Genomic DNA, 14925 nt, shown 5'->3' on the forward strand with positions numbered 1-14925 from the left:
ACGATTATCAGTCAGGACCTCTATGAATATCTTATGGTCGAACAGCCTGTGACACCTACAATCAATGGCCTGCCCAAGATACACAAGGATAAACAAAGCCCACCCCTACACCCGACTGTCTCTGGGGGTGGATGGCTCCCAGAACCAGCGTCTATTTATGTGGAGCATCAACTAAACAAAGTTTTACCCACAGCTGTTACTGTACTAAGGGACACCTCACAGTTTTTACATGCTCTGTATTGTTGTGTACAAACACTGAACACCACCATGTATCTTATAATGATTACCAGGGATGTTAAAAATCTATTTACAGTAATCCCTAATGACCATGGCATTGAAGCTACTAAAGAATTTTTAATACAGACCTGTTCTCCAGGTGTGTCTATTTTTGGATATTATACTTGGGAATAACATCTTCTTATATGGCTGTGAGCATTACTGTCAGAAATGGGGAGTGGCAATGGGCATTTCCTTTGCCAACAGCTACTCCAATATAGTGATGGCCCAAAAGGAACCTGACTATATTTTCAATGCCATGAATATATGGAGGGATAGTATTGTTTATTATGGATGATTTGTTGATAACATTTTTATCCTGTGGTGTGGCAGTGACAATGAACTTTCTTGCTTTGTTGAGTACACAGCAAGTACCACCACTTTCTTGCAATTTGATGTCCACAGATCCAGTCAAGTAACTGAGTTTTTAGATGTAACATTATTATTGTATGATCAAGTAAGATTTAATACATGGATACATAAAAAAGACTGCTGGAAGACTCACCTTCTGCATAGGACAAGTATGCATTCTGCAAGTGTATATCCACATATTATCAAGGGACGGTAACTTCATACCTCTAGATTATGCACTGATGAAGTATATATGAAGGAAACTGAACAGTTAGTGAAATGTCTTCATGGTCATGGTTACAGACAATAAGAGGTCCAACAGCGACTCACAACCTCTAGGAATATGAGAAAACAAGAGGAAGTCTACTTTTTAGAGAATACTACATCAGGACTATTCTGTCCCATACCACAGCAAGACAACAGCAATAAAAGTGGCTTAAGATGCCTGCTTATATATAGCAGTGATGTCTCACAGGTTTGCGAGATTATTAAGAACTGGCGCATTATAACAATGGATGACAAAATAAAGGACATAGTTCGTGAAGTTCTGAGGTTTTGTTTTAAAAATAAGATGAATTTGAACAGACTTTGCTGTTATTAGGATGAGGTTCCATCAGAGAAAACAACGTTGAAGTATGGGACTTTTCACTGCAGGAAATGCAGGGCATGTGCTTCAATTAAATGTAGCAACTCTTTTAGACATCGTGTTACTAAAAGGTTATATCAACTGAAAACCTATGCAGATTGTAACACCAGAAATATTATTTATGTAGCTACTTGCACCCTCTGTAATGGATTTTATGTTGGTAAGACTAATCCGCAGTTCAAAGATAGAATTCTGTGTCACCTCAGTGACATTAGACTAGGAAAGGACACCAGTGCTTTGTCTAAACATGTCCAAGAGAATGCACAACACAAGTTTATATTTATGGCATTAGAATTAGTACACAATAATCTTCAGGGTGGTGATTTACATAATAAAACAGAGGTTTTTGCTGATTTGCAGGCCGATTGGCTCCCTGGAATGAATAGGGTGATTCCCTTGAAGCCACTGTTGAAAGGGAGGAAACTTCCTAGATAAAATTTTAATTTTAATTGGTTGCTTTTTGCTTCAAAGGGGAGGAGCACTGGCAGTAATACAGTATTTGATGAAAGGGAGGAGACTATCTAAATTAATTTTAATTGGTTACTCTTTGCTTTAAAGGGGAGGAGTACTGGCAGTAATGCAGGATCAGATGAAGTCTCTATGAGTTGAAAGCACTTATCCCTGTTTCTGTGCCTGTGCTGTTTTTATGCTGTTTTATTAGTTAATAAATGTTTCTCTGTGGTGGCCTACCTCTTCTTGTTTTCTAAATATTTTGATCAAAAAATTTGGAAATAACAATGGAAGATTTATCGACTGATTAACAGATGATTCAGAAGCCACCTTAGGAACAACAAGGGGATTGGTTCTTAGGGACCCCATCCTTGTGAGAAATTAGGTAAGGAGGCTTTGTGGACTGGGCATGTAGCTCAGAAATTTTCCTGGCAGAAGAGACAGGCTCCAGAAAGAAAGTCTTCCATGATGAAAACTTCAGCTCAACCCTAGCAGTAGTTTTGAATGTGAGATTAGTCAATGCCTGCAGCAAAACTGTAATATCCTAGGGAAGAACTGGGTCTCTAAGTGATGGGTGTAAAAGAAAAGTTCCTCCAACAAAAACCTTGGAGAATCTAAAAGATGCTATGGGAGTGTGATTTTCATCCACATGGAAGGATGATATTGCAACTAATTGTACTTTCATGGTAGCTAGCTCCACATTGAAAATGATGGGTAAGGAAGTCCAAAATTACCAGAAAAGGAACAAATAAGGGTCAGTATATTTTGCAATTACCCAAACAGAAAATCTTCTCCATTTGGTCTTAAAAATTATCCTAATAGACAATTTTTGGGAACAGGACAAAATGTGGACAACTGAAGATGAAAACTTGGGACCATCGAACCAGCAGTATTGGAGAAACCATGCAGTCAGTTTGTGGGACTGGATGTTTGGGTGAGGCAACCCCGTAGAAGATCTGGGTCCAAGCCCAGTACCAAGGAACAGAAAAACTGGATGAGGCCAGAGGAAAGGAAACCACACTTGTTGAGACCAATAAGGGTCTATGAGGATGACTGAGGCCTTCATTACAGATGCTTTCTGTACAAACTTTGGAATCAGTGGTGTAAAGGCATAAAGGAGACCTGGGGCCAAGGATGCATTGGAGCAACCTTAGATGACCTCTCCTTCTTGAGGGATTACAGTGAAGAACTTTTTACATTTGGTGCTGTGAGAAGAGGAAAAGAGTTTGCAACAAGGTTGGCCCCAATGGCTGAAAATCTGCTCTATTACTAATGGGTTTAAGTACCACTCATGAGGGAATAGAATAGATCTGATCAACTTGTCTGACAGGAGACTGGATTTCCCAGGGAAAGTGGCCAGAAGATATCACTCACTGCCACACTCACAACCTCTCAAAACAAGAGATAACATTTGGTTCCTCCCTATTTGTTGCTATACCAAACAACTGCCTTCTCTACTTTCTCTGGAGTAAGGTATGCCATCTGGGATGCTGTGTCCAGACTTGTTCCCAGGAAGATTATCCTTTGGTTGGGCACCTGTTTAGATTTCTTTTTGTTAATTGTGTACCCTAGGGAGGTTAGTAGGGTCTTTACAAAGGCCAGGTGCTTGAGCAGCTTTACCTGGCTGTCTGCCTGAATAAGGCAGTTGTCTACGTATAGGTAAATCTGAATATTTCTTTATCTGCAAAAGGCAATGGACAAAGACAGACATTTTGTGAAAACTCTGGGAGCAGAAGATAAGCCAAAGGGAAGCGCAGAGAACTGAAAGTACAGAGATCCTGCCCTGAAGCACAAATATTTCCTGCATGATTCCCTGATAGGAATGTGGAGGTAAGCCTCTTTTAGATCCAGGGTGGCTAGCCAAGCGTCCTTGGACAGCATGGGTAGCAGCTGCTGGAGGGTGAGCAATTTGAATTTTGGGATCACCAGGAAGGTGTTTAGAATGGATAGATCAAGGATGGGGTGCCAGGTGCCCTCTGTTCTGGGCACCAGAAAAAGTCTGGAGTAGAAACCTTGGCCTATCTATTCTGCAGGAACGTGCTCTACTGCCCTCATAGAGAGCAGAGAAAGGATTTGCGTTTGAGCCTCTGACCACTGATTTGGTGGTAGATCTGGGTACACTTTTGGGGTTGGAAGGGTGTGGAAGGAAAATGTGTATCCTCTGAAACACAGTGTTCAGAACCCAGTGGTCCTTGGTAACGGTGGCCCAGGTGCTTGAGTGAAAGAAGAGTTTTCCTCCTAGGGGTAAGTGATGGTGGGCAGAGGAAAGGGGTGGAGGAGGTGAGTCATTGTGAGTTCTTACTATAAGGGGGTGGCTTAAAACTCCCTGGTTTTGAAGTGCAGGTAGTCCACTGCTTAGATCTCTACATTCCCTGGGGCTGCTGTCTGGGGGGGGGGAGTCTGCTTCCATGGGGCCTAGGCTGGGCTGGTTTACTGGGAGCAGGAAAGGACCAGTGTTTGGAGGGACAATGCCTGCTGAACCTAGGTGGCTGGTCCTGAAAGAAATCCTTAACTGTTTGCATAGATTTTGCTTTTTCTTCCATCTTTTTTAAAACTTCTTCTGCCTTAGTGTCAAATAAGTTGTCTTTGTGCAAGGGGGCATCCAACAATTTAGATTTTACATGTTCTGGTAGGGGCTGTTCCTTAAGCCATGCACGCCTTCTAATGACAGATCCAATGACTGCTGCCCTGCAAGAAGCTTCCAGGATATCAAAACAACAATGCAAAGTGTGTTTAGTTACTTGACTTGCAGAATGCATTAACTCTTGTAAATCTTTAGATTCTGCCCAAGCAGGAAAGGAAGACATTTTGTGTTAAAGGAGTTCCAAGGTATATTGCTGAAATTTCAGCATATGGAATTGACAATTTAGTCGCCTGATAGCAAGAGTAGATGAGGTGTATACTATTTGTGTGAGTCAGGGACTCTATAATACCTGTCTGGTTTTCTGGGAACAGGAGGAAGGACATCAGGAGTCAAGCTGAATTTGAGGAAAACACCCTCCACAACATCCAGGACTGGGGGGAAGGCCAAGGGTCTGTGTTGTGGAATATCTAGGAATTCCCTGAGTCTATTTTTAGACTTAGGGTAGTCCTAACTCACCCATTGGAAATGCTCCCTTAAAGTATGCAGGGTTTCCTAAAGGAAAAATCCTCTGGGGAGAGGTTGCAGGAATGGAATCCTCTGCATCAGAATCCCCATAAGTGGAGAAGGATTGCATGTCTTCATATTCAGATGCATCAGATTCATCTGACTCTTGTATAGACAAAACTACAGGGGACAGATCTCTTTTCCTTTTGGAGGGGGTAGCTTGGCTTCCCCTGATCAGCATGATAAGGTCTTCTGCCAATTTAAGCATTTGAGACTGAGGCAAGGTAGCAGGTGCCTGTGAGTGGGTTGTCGGTTTCTTGGGTGTGGTTCGTACCCTGGGCCAATGAAACTCAGTAGTTTTAGAAAGAATAGTAGTCGGGAAAGAAAATGTCAGTTTGTGTCAAGATTCAGTAATGCAAAGGACTTCCTCGGAAGCCGGTGCCTGCTCAGCAGCTCCGGACCCATCCAAGGTAGAGACGACCGCAGGATCCTTAGTCGAAGAAGAGTTTTGCGGCATACTAGACTCCGAAAAGGTCTTGGTAGCAGCCTGCGAATCAACAGAATCGGGCATCATGGGCTGCAAAAGCACCTCACTGAGTACCAGAGAACTGATGACTACCTTAACGGAAGCGTCGTCGGTAGGTTTGGACCTGTGTGGTCCGTCTCTGTCTTTATCTTTATGTTTTTTTCAGAAGATCTGCTGTTGGATGGCTTACCGAAGCCATATCGGAATTTGAGGACTGTAAGCAAAACTATCTGGCTACAATAAGGGCCCAACAATGGATAGTTCTAGCATTGAACAAAGCACAAAAGCAACAACGAGGGATGTCGTGGTCTGGGCCTAAACAAGTGACGCAGTAAGAGTGGATGTCTCGGTGTGGTATTTGCTTTCCACAGGCAAGACAATTATCAACTTTTTCTGACATCGGTTAGTGCAAGAAAAAAGGATCCCCAATGGGGTACTTAGCTTTAGTAGACTTCAACTTCAATTCGGTAGTCGAAAACTCAGGGAGCGTCCGACCGGTACTCGTGCGAACTGCTTCTGCTTTGGGCTCCACGGCACGAATGATGTAATGTTGTCGGCTGCCTTACCTTATACTACTGACGACCTGACGTCAGTCCTCAAGCAAGAGCAACCGACGTAATTGGGCCAGCCAAGGGCTACCCTGGCAGGGATAACCCAAATGTGATGACTGCAACAGTGAAACATGAAGAACATCTAAGGTAGCTAGCTCTCCACATAGGAATTATGAGTAGGTGGAGGAACCTGAGCACCATAGCCAAAGCTTAGAAGTGGCTGAGGTCAGATCTGAGATCTCATATGTTGAGGAATGGATGGAAAAGACAAGATCAGATTGGGTAGTTTCTCTGATACTTAGGGACAGGAGAAAGAAAGATTTGCTTAAGATCTTGCACGACCATACTTTTCTCCTGCAAAGTACTGAAAAGTTCAGCTGCAGTAGAACCAAAAAGACATTTCCTATCCAGAAGGAAGCAAGAAGCTTTGCTTTGTCATCTTCAAGTAAAGGTTAAAGTCTCGACCATGAAAATCATCAAAAAACAGACCCAGTAGTAGTAGTTGCTCTAGAAGAGCCATTGGCAGCATTACAGCTGCACTTAAAATGCCTGGCAACCTGAGAAATGGAGCTAATAGGGGATAATGCAGCAGATTTAGAACTTAAGTTCTCAAAATCTGAGTGAATGTAGCCTAAGTTACACAGAATAGACAGAAGTATCTGATTACATTGGTTTGGTAGCTTATAGCCTTAAAAGCTACAGTGCCAGAACTACATCCTTTTTTGCCATCTCTATATATCTATAGCTATATACATCTATGTGTGTGTGTGTGTATGTGTGTGTGTGTATATATATATATATATATATATATATATATATACATATTATATATAAAAATGTATATATATATATATATATATATACTGTTTAAACTCAGCCTCTCCACAGGCTACATGCCCACAGAGTGGCACACAGCAACGATTATTCCACTCCATAAAGGTTTAGTCACAACAGACCCTGGGAACTATCGCCCTATAAGCCTGACTAGCTTGGCCTGCAAAGCTATGGAGCGCATCATCTTGGATCTCATTAACAGAGACATTGGAAACCTCTAAACACTGGATCCTACCCAGTTCGGCTTTGTTAACGGCAGATCATGCCTCCTAAACCTGATGGACTTCTTTGAGACAGTTATGAAGGCTATAGACGAGGGAAAGGTGGTCCACACAGCCTACCTAGACCTTGCAAAGGCCTTCAACACCATTCCCCACTCAGGTATTATAGACAAGCTCACCAGCCTGAACATAAACCCCTACGTCACGAGATGGGTTGCCAATTGGCTCACGGACAGAACTCACATGGTAAGAGTTGCAGGAGCTAGGTACGACTCTAAAATGGTTATAAGTGGCATTCCCCAGGGCTCAGTCCTAGGACCCCCCCCCCCGTTCAGCATATATTTCTCAGAGGTACAGGCAAGCACAGGAGGACGATGGCTGACCAAGTTCGCAGACAACTGCAAACTAGGGGCTATAACTGACTCTCCAGCTGACACAGACATCCACCAAAAGGGTCTCACTGTGACAGATACCTGGTGTCAAAACCATGGCCTCAAGCTAAATGCCAAAAAGAAGTGCATAGTCATCCCCTTTGGAAAAACAAAGTACCCACAAACTACCACATAGGTGGTAGCCCCCTAAATATGGAAGACATAATAAGGGATCTGGGGACCCAAGTAGATAGTAACCTCTGCTTTGATAATAACATTGCCAAAGTGGTTAGAAAATCCTTCTATGTGGCCCACCTAATCACAAAAAAGTTTGCATCCAGATCGAAAGAGGTCATTGGGCCCCTCTGTGCATCACATATCAGACCCATCATAGAGTACAATGCCCCATTTGGAATGTACCTTACAAGACACCTGCAACAACTGGAAAGACCACAGAAGTACCTCACCAAGAGGATCACTGGCCTCAAGCAGATGCCCTATGCAGCTCAACTGAAGAAACTCCAGCTGTACTCGGTTGCATACTGCCTACTCAGAGGTGATCTTTGCCTGACATACAAGGCCATGTCCAACACAGAATTGATGGACATGCTCCACCTAAAGAAAAACGTATCCCCTCGAGCCATACGCTCCAGGGATCTAAACCTCACCACAACAATAAATAGGACATGCTGGAGGGATAGATTCCTGTCCCAGAGACTTCCCATGCTCTGCAACAAGATTCCAATCTACATTAGGCAGAGCTCCTCGCTAACCCTCTTCAAGAGAAACCTTGACGAGTGGATGGGAAACAGAAAGTTTACCCCTGGGATCACTTCAATGGCTCTGCTGGATAGAGGCACAGGGAACTAATCTAAGGGGGCGGCGAAAGCCAACACATTCCGTCTAGGCTTATAAATGCCTTCGTGCAAATAGCCTAGTACCTACCTATGAATATAAATAAATATATATATATACATACACATACACGCACACACATATACACATACATACACACACACACACACACATACATACATATGTGGTGAAGCGGTAGTGTTGTCACCTCAGAGCAAGAGGTTCCCTGGTTCGATTCTTGGCTGGAGTGCCTTCTGTGCAGAGTCTGCAAGTCCTCCCTGCATTTGTGTGTGTTTTCTCTCTGTACTTCAGTTTCTTCTCACGTTACAAAGACATGCGTCAGCATTTTTCCCCAGGCCTCCGCTGAAAATTCACTTCGTTCCAAGTCGGACTTTCCCAGTAAACAAATGTTATATATATATATATATATATATATATATATATATATATATATATATAAAAAAGTCTTTCAGCTTTTCTGTTAGGGGTCGCCACAGCAGAACTTTGGTCTGTTCATGGACTCATCTCACTGGCAGTGGATTTTTACGGTGCCGAGTTGCCAGCCCGACGCCCAACCTTCAAAGAAGGCACACCCATTAACGATCGCAATTACCTGCATGTCTTTAGCGTCACTTGATCGCGGGGAGGACATGCAGACTTCACACAGGAGATGCTCCAGCCGATATATATATATATATATATATATATATATTGGACAAAACATTAGGTGAAGCAAAGACTAGGAGGTTTTTCAGTGGAAAGGGTAATAACAGGTGGATCTGAGGCAGGGTTCTTACATAGGTTCTACAAGGTGCCAGACTTGTGAATCTTATTTAGTTTCCTAGGGGCAGGTGGCTGAGTTTCTGGACTGAGACAGCCAGTGGAAAAATACCTAGTAAAGCTTACAAAACAGGAGAGATGGCAGAGGGTTTAAGCACTCCCATTTCCAAAAGAGCAAAATATCTTTTCTGGATGCCAGATAATTTACAACACTTCCACTGGAAATTCTGCATCCATTTTAATAATAGTGTCTCTAAAAGGGTTCCTCCAAAGGGGACTCAGGAGACAAGAGGTCTTCATCATCAAAGACTTAGGCAACTGGTGAATGCACATGACAAGAAGAGGCCAAAATGTCTCCCTCATTAGATTCAGAATTCTCTTCCTTTTCAGATTCCTCTCTCAGCTATTTGGAATAGGATGAGGAGGAGGAGAGAAAGGGAAGCAATGCAGTAAAGAATGATGCAGGCTTTAAGGACATGATAACTTTGAAAAGCCTCAAGTGAAATCCTGTCATTCTTTCTGAGGATCCTTAGAAGTGTTGGGGGAAACAGCATCTTTAATCTTCTGCTGCTTCTTAACTGCAACACCTGCCTGTACAAAATGAGGAGACTCTTTGTCCTGACTTACCTTAATCAAGGAACTGGGAAAGTACAGTTGCGAGATGGGTGAGTCATTGTTCTCTGGCAGATGCCTGTGGCCTAGAACTCCCTTGCCTGGAAGTTTTTGAGGTCCACTGCCTGGGTCTCTGCAGCTGTTGCCACTGCCTTTCTAACCTTTCCTGATGGGGTTTCCTCTGCTGCTTCTAGAGTGGGAGGGAAATGACCATTGTGTAGTGGGGAAGTTCCTACTAAACCTTGGTGGCTGAACTTAAAGGAAATGTTTCCCTGTCTGCATAGACTTACCTTTGTCTTCCATCTTTTTAAGAACAGCCTCAGCTTTAGACCCAAAGAGGAAGTCCTCATCTAAGGGAGCATCAAGTAGGTTAGATTTAACATGGTCAGGATGAGACTGTTCCCTAAGCCACGCATGCCTTCTAATAAAAGGACCAGTTGTTGCTGTCTGGCTAGACACTGCCATAGCATTGTAGCCACAGTGTAAGGAATGCCTAGCTACCTGCAAACTGGAGTGGCAGAGATCCAAAACCTCCTTAAAAAGGTTTTTATCCTCAAGGGAAGAGAGCTTTTGTTTTAGCTGATACAGGATGGTTTGCTGATAATTAATGACTTGAACCTGACAGCCCTCATTGGTTAGGGTGGCTGAGGTAAATACTTTTTTCCCCAAATCTATCAAGGGCTCTGCTCTTTTTATCTATAGGTGAAGGGTTTTTACAGGAACTGGCTCTAGCCCCTTTGGTTCTTGGGGTGACCACCTCTGGATAAGCAGATAGACTTAGAAAACCTGTCTGATTTTTGAGGGGCTGGGGTAAGAGAGTCAGGATTCAAGGAGGAATTTAGGAAGACATCCTCAACAACCTCTAAAATGGGGAATAACAAGAGGTTTGTGTTCTAGCAGATCCACAAATTCCTTAATTCTCTTTTTAGACTAAGGCTATACCTGTGGTTACCAGTGGAAATGTTCCCTCATAGCATGGAGAGTCTGTCCAAAGGTAATATCCTCTGGGGGGGGAAGCAGAAACCAGGTTCTCCTTAGAATCTGATTCCTCAAATGAAGTGAGGGAATGTCCTTTTTTAGAATCAGACCCATCTAGGTCAGAATCCTCAGCAGATTCAAAAGGATCTGGAAAAACATCATAAGTAGGATCCTTTTTCCTGAGGAAGAATCCCCAGGGGCTTATATAGATCTGACTATGTAAACCAGGTCTTCAACTAGCCTAACCAACTCTTGCTGATATCCCTGAAAAAGGGAGCTGGTAAGCCTAGAAGGCTCTGCAGAAGCATCTGTCTTGAGAGTCACTTTGGCCTTGGACCTAAGGAGGTGTGAAATTCTGATGCCTGTCTTTCTGGGGGAATGAGGAACTGGTGTAGGCTTTTGGTGTAGGCTAAAGCCACAAAGGAGAGTCTGTGGTTAAAGTGCGCTCATTGGATGCCGAGGCCTGCTGAGCGGGCCCAGACCTGACCGATGAGCTGAACACAAGGGCTTGTGCAGAAGTAAAGGGACAAGATGGTATGTCAGACTCTGAACGGCTCTGGACAGATGCCTGTGCCACCACCTCAGACACAGAAGGGGGCTGCAAAAGCGCCTCGCCTTTTTCAACAATCACAAGCCTAGAAGGAGAAACAGATGGAGAATGGTTGTCATCCAAGGCCCTAAGCTTGGGTCTCATCCTTTTCCCTCTTACACCTAGGCTGCTCAACCTCTGAACAACCGCTGGATGCCATCGGACAATGATGGGAAGATTCAAGACTAAGGAATCTACCCAAGATCACAGTTCTATGTTTGACTGTCCTACTATTAAAGCAAGCACAAATATGGCAACTAGGGACATCATGATCTGGACATAAACAGGTGACAAAAAGCGAATGGAAGTCTCTGTGCGGGATCTGCTTTCCAGAGAGGAGATAACTGTTTACTTCATCTGACGTGAGTTAACAGGTTACTTATCTTTCCAACAACTTCTCTCTGGTGCGGACTGACCGACGCACTGAAACACTGCTTCGGGCTCTGACGACAAGGAAAGACTTGTATTATAACTTCAGCTGGCTCCCTATATACCCTAGTGCACTGATGTCGGTTTTGGCATCCACCAGCCTAAGGAGGGGAATTTTTCTCTGGCAGTTGGGCCAGCCAAGGACTTTCATGGCAGAAAATTCCATCCACATCCCAAAGACATGCTGTAGGAGGATTGGACACTCTAAATTGGCCCTAGGCGTGAGTGCATGTGTGTGTGGACCTTCTGTGGAAGGTTGGGCACTGGGCTGGCAACTTGACACCATAAAACTTCACTGCCAATCATGAGTGGACAGGTGATCCACTGTGGCAACCCCTAACCGAGAAAAGTCGAAAGAAGAAGAAGAAAAAAGACTGCAACAGTGAAACATGAAAAACATCAACTTCTCTAACTAAGATCTGAGGTATGCCATTGGGTCCCTCTAAAATAAGCCAAGGTTCCTCTTTTCTTGCCAGAAGCAGCCTCTGGGGTTGCAACAGAGGAAGAAGCTGCAACAACTGGATGATCCGAGGTCTTATCAAGAGAACAACAAAGATGTCCAGGTACAACTCGACAGCAGAAGTCTCAATCTTTAACTTTGTAAGCTTTTTCTTCAGCACTAGAAGGACAACAGCATATGAGAGCTTGGACATCATCTTACATTGCACAAGTTACTTAAGTTTCTGACTTGCAAAGACAATTTTTAATGAAGACAGACAGATACTCAAAGACTTGGGTACAAACAACTGCCAGAGAAGTCCCTATAGTTGTGTTCAGCACCTAAACAAAAACATTTTGAAAGAAGATCTCTCTGAGGAATCTGAATACCACGATCAACTTCCCTCTCTTTGATGACATGTACAAAACAGAAAGTACAGAAGAGAACAGGATGATTCTCAGTAAGAATACCTATCTGTGCAACAGATGAAGAAGAGTCAGAAATTGCATGGGTAACAGACTGAACATGAAGTGCTAGTTCAGTATTTTCACTGGTGATTAGAAAGTTCTAAGGTAATTCACACCTGTATGTCCATTATGTACCTCTGCCTCCTTCCTAATGAGGTCATACTTCAGATGTACATCACAACAGGAGGGCGCCCGGGCTTTGGTATGCTGGCTGCAAGAATGGGTATCCTTGGCAGGATATAATTCTGCAACAGTGATCCCAGGAAGAACATACACAGTTTCTTTATTAACAATTATCATTCACTTCAACTTTACAAAGATTGCTCAAGTCCTACCTTCCCTGAAATTTAATTCCTTCTCCTGAACATTATTCTGCATGCACTGTTCCCACAAATGCATTTCTATGTAGTTTGTTCCTTCCCTTTTCTAAAGATCTCACCTCATTTCTTTTGTCTCCCAGTGAGTCTGAAAACCTTGATCATTGTCCTCAGAATTATTATATCAACAACAAACAGGCACATGGTTCCCAAAACTAGAAAGGAAGGGAGTAAAAGAAGTCTGCCTAGGAGAGGTCTGGCAGGAAAAATAAAACAATCTCATCCTTTACCCTTTGCAGAAAGCCTTTTGAAATATGATGCTTATCTGGATTCCACCAGTTCCACTGGTTCACCAAACACACACAGACACACACACACACACACACACACACACACACACACACACACACACACACACACACACACACACACACACACACAAAAGACTCTACTGAAATATCATCACTTGAAATGCTAAGTACCGACAAGGGGGGATCGAAAATGCAGGAGAACAGTGACTCTCAAACACCATTCTTCTCATTTAAACCTTTTTTTTTTTTCAGGAGGACAACCCCAGCACTCCCAAAATTAAACTTGTATATATTAACCCAGAGATCGCCACACCTTGGAGAAAAGGGAATATTTAGAGAAATGATCAATTTGTACATAGTATATGCAAGTCCATTCTTTCAGCCATTCAGCCTCCGTGTTTCAGGACTTGCTCTTGCAGGTCTGACATTACAAATGAGTACCGCACACACGAGTTAACAAGAACATAATTGTTTATGCAGGGACTCTAATTTGTAGACTCATTCAAACTAGTGATTAATACCTTTCTTATCTTTTACTTCCTTGTTTCCCGCTTCCTCCTTGTTGGCATCAGCACCTGAGAAACACATACAGGAAAGGGACTGTTAATTACAATTAGATGATTTTTAGATCAGTGTAGCAAACTATAAAGCAGTTACATATACCCCAAAGAGAACTGACAAGCAAACAAATCTGACTAGGTAATGGAATACACATGCTATTCATTCTCAGAGCATTATCCTGGAAAAATGACTCAAACTTTCAAGGAGACAATGGAATATGCATACTGTACTGTCCAGATCATGGTTGCCGCAATGACATGACTTCTTGTTCAAATATTGAAATAAAAGATAAAATTAAAAAGTGAAATTAACCAGTCGTTTTCAAACTTCACTGAAAAAGTATCAATAAATCATAAATTTAAAAATTAAACTAAGCACACAGTGACCCAACCTATGCAAAGTTTAATTATTTCACCATAATAAATAACCCAAATTATACCATGTAGAGGGAGAGGTTCATCTCTTGAGGCTATTCAGTTTAAGTACACTAGAAATAGAACAAGTGTCATTGAGACCAGGGTGGCTTTTCACTTTTTAATTTTATCTTTTATTTCATACCTTTTACAATGTACTGTATTGTTTCAACATCCATTGTCTTTTTTCTTGTCTCGAGAACCTACAGTTCAGTTATTCTAAACAGTATTAATGGATTGGCTCTTTTTAGCCACGTGTTTAAGATTTTTTAATTGTCTGTTTATATAAAGGTCAGGTGGTTAATTAATTTTAACAGTTTCTGAAGAAGTCAGTGTACTTCGCTGATGAAAAGCGCTTAAGTGGATTAAAGTGGACTTTTACGTATTTCTTTCGACTGTGTGTTCTTGCCCTTACTCTTATTAGCTTCTTAAGGTCCTTAACAAAGCATGTCCAATCCTACTAAGTAATGTTACTATTAATCCAAATGATAGTCTGTCCAAGAGAAAGGCTATTTAGAAGTGGCCTGTACAGTGTCACCATACAAATATGCAAGTACTCTCAGAGCTTAAATATGTCTCACAAATATGAGCTACAAAGATAGGTTCAAATATATTTAATAACAAATAATAAAAGAACAAGACAATACTAAATATGTACTCAGTTACATCAGAGTTCACAACATTGCAAGACAGTCTCAAGTAAATACAGAAAACATCTAAACTAATCTCTACTACATTTCTAACTATATCTAAAATAGTTACTATGCCCTAAAAAACTTACTTACAGCAAGGCAAGTACAGATGTGATGATGAACGAATGTTCTTGTTAGATCAAAGACAAAATACAAAATGCCCAGTCT

General features: G+C 42.3%; 1 protein-coding gene across 3 annotated transcripts in view; it reads right to left on the reverse strand.

Moving 5' to 3' along the window:
* The window catches only part of TBC1D9B (TBC1 domain family member 9B), a 2477681-nt gene that overhangs the window by 307917 nt on the left and 2154839 nt on the right, over positions 1 to 14925 (reverse strand). For all 3 annotated transcript variants that reach the window (XM_044069590.1, XM_044069591.1, XM_044069593.1), the window contains one exon: positions 13613 to 13666. In XM_044069590.1, coding sequence (XP_043925525.1) covers positions 13613 to 13666 — 54 coding nt within the window. The remainder of the gene's footprint in view (positions 1 to 13612; positions 13667 to 14925) is intronic.

This window comes from Protopterus annectens, chromosome 4.part0 (genome assembly GCF_019279795.1).
Source record: "Protopterus annectens isolate FY-2018-M chromosome 4.part0, PAN1.0, whole genome shotgun sequence".
Lineage (NCBI taxonomy): Eukaryota > Metazoa > Chordata > Ceratodontiformes > Protopteridae > Protopterus > Protopterus annectens.